The 8,200-nt window shown below is 46.9% G+C and overlaps 1 protein-coding gene across 1 annotated transcript in view; it reads right to left on the reverse strand.

Annotated features, from left to right (window-relative positions):
- slc7a11 (solute carrier family 7 member 11) overlaps positions 1-8,200 on the reverse strand; it is an 87,293-nt gene that overhangs the window by 36,639 nt on the left and 42,454 nt on the right. The window contains exons 4-5 of the mRNA XM_019867419.1: positions 5,804-5,929; positions 2,026-2,125 (exon numbers count right to left, since the gene is read on the reverse strand). Coding sequence (XP_019722978.1) covers positions 2,026-2,125; positions 5,804-5,929 — 226 coding nt within the window. The remainder of the gene's footprint in view (positions 1-2,025; positions 2,126-5,803; positions 5,930-8,200) is intronic.

An 8,200-nucleotide genomic window follows, 5' to 3' on the forward strand; every position in this document is an offset into this window, starting at 1 on the left:
CTGAAGGACAGCACAGAGGCACTCATCCTGGCTGCTCAGGAGCAGGCCCTGAGCACCAGAGCCATTGAAGCCCAGATATACCACACCAGACAAGACCCAAGGTGTAGGTTGTGCAAAGAGGCACCTGAGATGATCCAACACATAACTGCAAGGTGTAAGATGCTGGCAGGGAAAGCCTACATGGAACGCCATAACCAGGTGGCTGGTCAAAATGGGAAACACCTCCGAAGTGGTGGAGAATGACAGAGCGAAGATCCTGTGGGTTTTCCAGATCCAGACTGACAAGATGGTAATGGCGAACCAACCAGATATCGTTATCATAGATAAAAGGCAGAGGAAAGCCGTTGTCGTGGATGTAGCGGTCCCGAGTGATGGAAACATCAGAAAGAAGGAACACGAGAAACTCGAGAAATACCAAGGGCTCAAAGAGGAACTGGAGAGAGCCTGGAGGGTAAAGGTGACAGTCGTGCCTGTGGTGGTCGGAGCACTCGGGGCAGTGACCCCCAAACTAGATGAGTGGTTGCAACAGATCCCGGGAACAACATCGGACATCTCAGTCCAGAAATGTGCTGTGCTGGGAACAGCAAGGATACTGCGCAGAACCCTCAAGCTTCCTGGCCTCTGGTAGAGGACCCAAGCTGAATGAGGGATGGACACCACCCGAGGGGTGAGACGAGGATTTTTTTATATATATCTATAGATATCTATAGATATCTATATCTATATATATATATATATATAAGTGCGGGTTTAAGTTCATCTTTGTCTCATGTTCCTGCGCTAGCTGCTTTTAGTGGCGAACACTAAGTGCTGAGGTCGGCAGTGTCTGCTTTTAAATAGGAAATCACAGTCATCAGCATCAAGGCCGTGCAATCATTAACTTCACAGTGTGAATGTGTGATGTTCCATCGTGATAGCCAGGTTGGCATCACGTCGGGAGCACAACAAACTCATCGTTAAAGCCTGACATAGAACAACACCCTGAGCTAATAACCTGTGCAAAGAGAGCAAGCACAATAAGAACTTGTTTTGTTGCCAACCGAAACAGACAGCACCGACCAAGATGCCGTGACAAATAAATAAATGTCTTGCTCAAACACACACCGCGCTATTTCCTCCAACAAAGGCATCCCCTCTCATTAAAATGGCTCTTAATTAAACTTTTAAAAGCAAATCTAAAAGGTCAAAGGACAGTTCTGAGGATAACGCTAGCTCACTTGTCTTGGCACCACACAACACCCGGAAAAAACAACCTATACAAATAAATACGGTAATTTACACACACACGGACGCCTTCAACAAATGAGATCGCGGGACTTAATCTGTTGGATTAGAAAGTTCATCACACCAACACAAGGTAAGCACGGCTGTGCAGGCCACATATTTCAATGGCAGACAAACGAGGGCCACACCTCAAACTCCACAGCCGCCCGTATAAGCACAGACAGACTTTGAACCCGAGGAGCTTCTGCCCACAACAGCTGGACTGCGGACCCAGATGATGTCATAGGTCATGGTTGCCATTTTAGTTACCAGAAATACAGGTTAATTTGACCAGTCCAGTGGAAAATAGATTGGATTTAAAGGAATGACACAAGTGCAACTTTTCTGTCACATTGATTAGACAATGTAAAAATATAAACACCATAAACATCGCTAAATACGCAGTCCAAAGAGAACCAGTGTGATAAAGGCTGCGCATAATTACGGTAGGAGGGGCCCCAAAGAAGCGCTGCTCCCCCGGGTAACAGTGGGATGGCCAAGGCCCCGGCACAGTTTATCTGCTCAAATTTGAGGCAATGCCCACACAACCGGACGTTGGGGACTTCCTGCCACGGCCAGCACCAACACACGATTGCAGCATTCACTGTCTGTCTCTTAATGTGAGTGGATGTCTATATCTACACTGTATATCCCATTATCGATTATAGAATTGAAATATAAGTATACAAAAAGTCTTTTTTATATTCTTTTTTATACCGCCTCCCTTGGTGAAAACTCCATCAGCCAGCACTTCATACCTACCATCCAGCGTATGCATACATCCCAGAGTAGAAGGCCAGAGGTAAAGTTGACAGCTTTATGTTGTTTAGTTGAAAGGCATTCTCAAAGTTGTCTGTCTCCCCTATGTGCACAGAAACACACACACAGAAAAAGACATGAAACATTTTTAATATAGTTGAGAGGAGAGCAGGATCCATGCCACCAGATAATTGTGTGCCGAAGTTCTCGGCAGCAAAAGCAAAAGCTGCAAATACGTATGTACATGTAATCTCTAAGTTTACATTTTGTATTTTTTTTAATAGATATAGTTTTGAATAATAATAATAATAATAATAATAAGAAATAAAAACACTTGTCCTTACAGGCTGCTCTATATAAAATTGTGACGAAAACAATGAATTTAATCTTGAAATAAGGCCAGAACATCCTCTCCATGAGCCGTCACCTTATCGTGGTGGAGGTGTTTGTGTGTCCCAATGATCCTCGGAGCTAAGTTGCCTGGGGCTTTATGCCCCTGACAGGGTCACCCATGGCAAACATGTCCTAGGTGAGGGACCAGACAAAGTATGGCTCAACAGACCCCTTATGATGAATAAGATAAACAAATGATTTTCCCTTGCCCAGACGCGGGTCACCGGGGCCCCTCTCTGGAGCCAGGCCTGGAGGAGGGGCTCATTGGCGAGTGTCTGGTGGCCGGGCCTATACCCATGGGGCCTGGCCGGGCTCAGCCTGAAAAGGCAACGTGGGTCCCCCTTCCCATTGGCTCAACACCAATGGGAGGGGCCAAAGGGCTAGGGTGCAATGTGAGCCGGGCGGCAGCCAAAAGCGTAGAGCTTGGCGGTCCGATCCTCGGCTTCAGAAGATAGCTCTAGGGACGTGAAACGTCACCTCTTTTGCAGGGAAGGAGCCCGAGCTGGTGTGCGAAGCACAGAAGTTCCGACTGGATATAGTCGGACTTGCTTCCACACACCGGTGGACGAGAGGGTAGCCTCCCTACGCCTTAGAGTGGGGGGACGGGTCCTGACTGTTGTTTGTGCATATGCACCCAACAGCAGCTCAGTGTACCCACGCTTTTTGGAGTCGTTGGAGGGTTTGCTGGAGAGCGCTCCCCCTGGGGCCTCCCTCGTTCTGCTGGGGGACTTCAATACTCACGTGGGTAATGAGACCTAGAAGGGCATGATTGGGAGGAATGCCCCCCGGATCTGAACTTAAGTGGTGTTTTGTTATTGGGCTTCTGTGCTTGTCATGGATTGTCCATAACGAACACCATGTTCAAACATAAGGGTGTCCATATGTGGACTTGGCACCAGGACACCCTTGGCTGCAGTTCAATGACTGACTTTGTGGTTGTATCATTGGATTTGCAGCCTTATGTTTTGGACACTTGGGTGAAGAGAGGGGCAGAGCTGTCAACTGATAACCACAGTTGGCTCCAATGGTGGGGGAAGACACCAGTACGACCTGGCAGACCCAAACGTATTGTGAGGGTTTGTGGAGCATCTGGCAGAACCCCCTGTCAGAAGGAGCTTTTCCTACGTCCAGGGGGAAGCGGGGGACATTGGGTCCAAGTGGACCATGTTCCCGCGCCTCTATTGTTGAGGCAGCCAATCAAAGTTATGACTGTACGGTGGTCGTTGCCTGTCGTGGCAGTACTCGCTGGTGGACACCGGCAGAAAGGGATGCCATCAAGCTGAAGGAGTCCTATCGGGCCTTTATGGCCTGTGGGACTCCAGAGGCAGCTGATGGGTGGGTATTGACTGGCCAAATGGAACGCAGCTTCAGCGGTCACCTAGGCAAAAACTTGGGCGTGGGAAAAGTTTGGTGAGGCCATGGAAGCCAACTTCCAGATGGCTTCGAGGAAATTCTGGTCCACCATCCGAGATCTCAGGAGGGGGAAGCAGTGCACCATTAACACTGTGTACAGTGGGGATGGGGTGCTGCTGATCTTGACTCGGGACGTTGTGAGTACTTCGAAGACCTCCTCACCTCCGCCAACACGCCTTCCTTTGAGGAAGCAGAGTTTGAAGACTCTGAGGTGGGCTCTCCTATCTCTGTGGTTGAAGTCACCGATGTAGTTAAAAAGCTCCTTGGTGGCAAAGCCCCGGGTGTGGATGAGACCCGCCCGGAGTTCCTCAAGGCTCTGGATGTTGTGGGGCTGTCTTGATTACATGCCTCTGCAACATCACATGGTCATCGGGAAGGGTGCATCTGGTTTGGCAGACCGGGGTGGTGGTCCCTCTTTCACATTCCTCAGCCTCCCTGGGAAGGTCTATTCAGGGGTGCTGTAGAGGAGGGTCCGTCAGGAAGTCGATCCCCAGATTAAGGAGGGGCAGTGTCGTTTTCGTCCTGGCCATGGAACAGTGGACCAGCTCTACACCCTGAGCAGGGTCCTCGCGGGTACCTGGGAACTCGCCCAACCAGTCTACATGTGGTTTGTGGACTTGGAGAAGGCGTTCGACTGTGTCCCTCAGGGAGTTCTGTGGGGGGTGCTTCGGGAGTATCGAGTACCGAACTCCCTTATACGGGCTGTTTGGTCCCTATTCCACCGATGTCAGAGTTTGGTTCGCATTGCCGGCAGTAAGTCGGAATCATTTCCAGTGAGGGTTGGACTCCGCAAGGGCTGCCCTTTGTTGCCGATTCTGTTCATAACCTTTTTGGACAGAATTTCTAGGTGCAACTGAGGCCTTGAGGGAGTCCAGTTTTGTGGCCTTAGTATTGCATCTCTGCTTTTTGCAAATCTGAAACAATGGTCCTCAGTCGAAAAAGGGTGGAGTGCCCTCTCAGGGTCGGGAAGAGATCTTGCCCCAAGTGGAGGAGTTTAAGTATCTTGGGGTCTTGTTCACGAGTGAGGGCAGGAGGGAGTGAGAGATCGGCGCAACGTCTGCTGTGATGCAGACTTTGTATTGGTCTGTCGTGGTGAAGAAGGAGCTAAGCCAAAAGGCGAAACTCTCTATTTACCGGTTGATCTACGTTCTAACTCTCACCTATGATCACGAGCTATGGGTCGTGACCGAAATAACTACATCCCAGATACAAGCGGACTAAATCATTTTTCTCCGCAGGGTGTCTGGGCTCTCCCTTAGAGATAAGGTGAGAAGCTCGGCTATCCGGGAGGAGCTCAGAGTCGAGCCGCTTCTCCTCCACATCGAGAGGAGCCAGATGACGTGGCTCAGGCGTCTGATTAGGATGCCTCCTGAATGCCTCCGTTGTGAGGTGTTCCGGGCATATCCCACCGGCAGGAGGCCCCGGGGACAACCCAAGACACGCCGGAGAGACTATGTCTCCCAGTTGGCCTGGGAACACCTAGGGATCCCCGGGAGAGCTGGAACAAGTGGCTGGGGAGAGGGAAATCTGGGCTTCCCTGCTAAAGTTGTTGCCCCTGCGACCCGACCCCGGATAAGCGGTACAAAATGGATGGATGAATGGATAAAGCCAGGACATATAAAAATGTGGAAGAAGTGAAGCGTTGTGAATACTCCAGATGCACTGTGGATTTGAATGTGATTGGATCATGATTGTTTTTCTGCAGTGCTGTACATGAGTCCTCTGATTTTCAGGTTCAGCTCAGATAGGCTCTAAGCTCACCTGTGATCCTGAAGAAGCCTGCTACTTGTTGATTGTTTTTCCTCAAGAAAATAATTTTTATTTATTTATTTTTTAATGTTAAATTCTGAATTTTATCAGTACTTTCAGAATGTCATTACTTTCTGTGAATCTAGTCCCCGAGTAACATACACAATTATTCCAAGATGAGATGTTAGTTGGAGTCGCTGTTGGGATGAGATGAAACTTGTCCTACCTTTGAAGAACTGGTATAGTCCAGGAATGGCGATGGCGCTGATGGCCACCAGCTTGCAGAGGGTGAAGAAGATTTGGATCCGCGCTGTCCATACCACACTCATACTATTTGTGTACATTACTGAGGCTATGGAGATAGAGAGAGTCATGTAACACCCAAAGTACGTAGAAATAGCACATTTTCCAAAGTATAGTTAGATGAAGTAACCCTGTTGCCCAAATTCAGTGGTTCTCAAATAGTGGGGGGGGCATGTTTGGCCTCGGGGAACATGCATTTTTATTTTGATTTGTTTTTACTGTCCTAGAATAAAGTGCAATTGCACCTCGACTACATTAGGGGGCAGTGGCTCTCACCTTGGCAGAGTGCGCAGGGAGCATTCGCTCGGTGCTTTGTTCGCACTGAGCATGCGCGCTTTGCACACGGCACACAGTATGAGTATGAAGCGTAGCCACGAAGTCGACAGGCGGAGAGAGAGAGACGGAGAAAAGAGGTCTTCCGATAGCGAAGATGAGTAAATATGACGAAGCGTATGTCGCGCTTGGCTGCACTGTGACTACGGTGGGAGGAAAGATAACGGACAGCATGAAGCCAAATGAATTAAGGCGTCACTTAAAGACATTACACCCCAATCTAGTTGGTAAAAAGAGTTTTTTTTCTGAGAAAACGTGCCGAATATTGCCAACAATCATCCCGTTTTGTGACTGCTATTTGTAGCCATTAATCCAGACATCATCTTTGATTGAAAAAAAAAAAAAAATCTGCACAAATTATTTTATATATTTTTGCTTTGCACGTGAAAGGTTTTTTAAGATTGTGCTCCTGAGTTAATGTTGGTGATCAGTTTGAATGCATTGTTATTTATTGATTTTATCTACCGGTAATTGTATTATTCAGTATCGTATGGTTTGGCATGGTCCGTCAAAAAAGTGTAAGTTGATCCATAAATTTGGTCCATATTTCTTTTTATTCTCTTATACGTTAATAAGGATACAGTGTTATGCAGAGGTGTACTTATAACAATTTTATAGACAAATGATTGAGGTATTTATAGTCACGAGGGGGGGCGCGAGATGTTTTCTTCTTCTGGGCGGGGGGCATGACAGAAATTAATCGAGAACCACTGCCCTAATTACATTTATTATTGTTTTCAGTGTATTCTGGACAATAAGCTTGATCAGGATTGACTGTGGCTGTTTCAGGTATAAAACTTAAAATAAGGATATATTACCGTATTTTCCGCACTAAAAGACGCACTGCATTATGAAGCGCACCTTCAATGAATGGCTATTTTGTAAAAAATTTTTCATACATTAGACGCTTCATATTATAAGGCGCAATATACAATGCCGCCACTAGATGGTGCTACGCTCCTTCTATTCAACTCGAGAGGTGTCCATTCAACTTGAGCGGCGTTCATGACCGCCTCTGAAAAACGTATTTTAACAATTACTGTACTTAAATGAAGCTACGAAAGTTGAAAATAATGCATCAAAACAGAAAATCAAGCGAAGAAATCACAAAATAAATTCAATATCCCCCCTATAGAATTTATTTTGTGATTTCCTCGCTTGATTTTCTTTGTGGTTTCATTGAAGTACTCATTAATTTACGTTTTTCGGAGGCGGCCATGAACACCTCTCGAGTGGAACGGAAGAAGTCACGGAGACGGACAAAGACGAACAGTACCTGTATTTGTTGAGACTGTGAAAACCATTAATAAAGTCTGCGTTTAAAAAACAAAACAAAACACAGCTCTCCTTTTTTCAACAAATATAGGTGAGTCTTTGTGCCTTCTTTTCTTCCGGTCAACTCAAGAGGCGTTCATGACCGCCTCCGAAAAACGCATTGGCATTTCCTTGGTCATAGCTCCATGACTACTACGATCAGATGTCAGTAGTAGTTATTTATTCCTTTGTTGGGTATTCAAAAATGATGAAATCACAAGACAAATTCTGTAGGGGGGGGCTATAGAATTTATTTTGTGATATCCTCGCTTGCTTTTCATTTTTGATGGATTATTTTCAATTTTTGTAGTTTCATTGAAGTAATCGTTAGTTTATTTTTTCGGAGGCGGTCTTGAACGCCTCTCGAGTCGAACAGAAGAAGGCAGGAGACAGACAAAGAGTACCGTATTTTCACGACTATAAGGCGCCATTAAAAGTCTTAAATTTTCTCCAAAATGGACAGGACGCCTTATAATGCGGAGCGTCTAGTGTATGCGCCGAGTTCCAAAGCCTGACTGAGAGCACTTCTGGCCGACACGCCGTTTATACAGAGAAAAGGCGGGCGTGAGTGACGACAGGCATGCGGAAGTCCGCCAATGAGTGAAGGGTGGGCATGTAAGAGAACGCTAAAGGTACGTCCCTAGCAGGTACCAGTCGCCAATGAGTGAAGGGT

Source organism: Hippocampus comes, unplaced genomic scaffold (assembly GCF_001891065.2).
Source record: "Hippocampus comes isolate QL1 unplaced genomic scaffold, H_comes_QL1_v1.1 scaffold2, whole genome shotgun sequence".
NCBI classification, from domain to species: domain Eukaryota; kingdom Metazoa; phylum Chordata; class Actinopteri; order Syngnathiformes; family Syngnathidae; genus Hippocampus; species Hippocampus comes.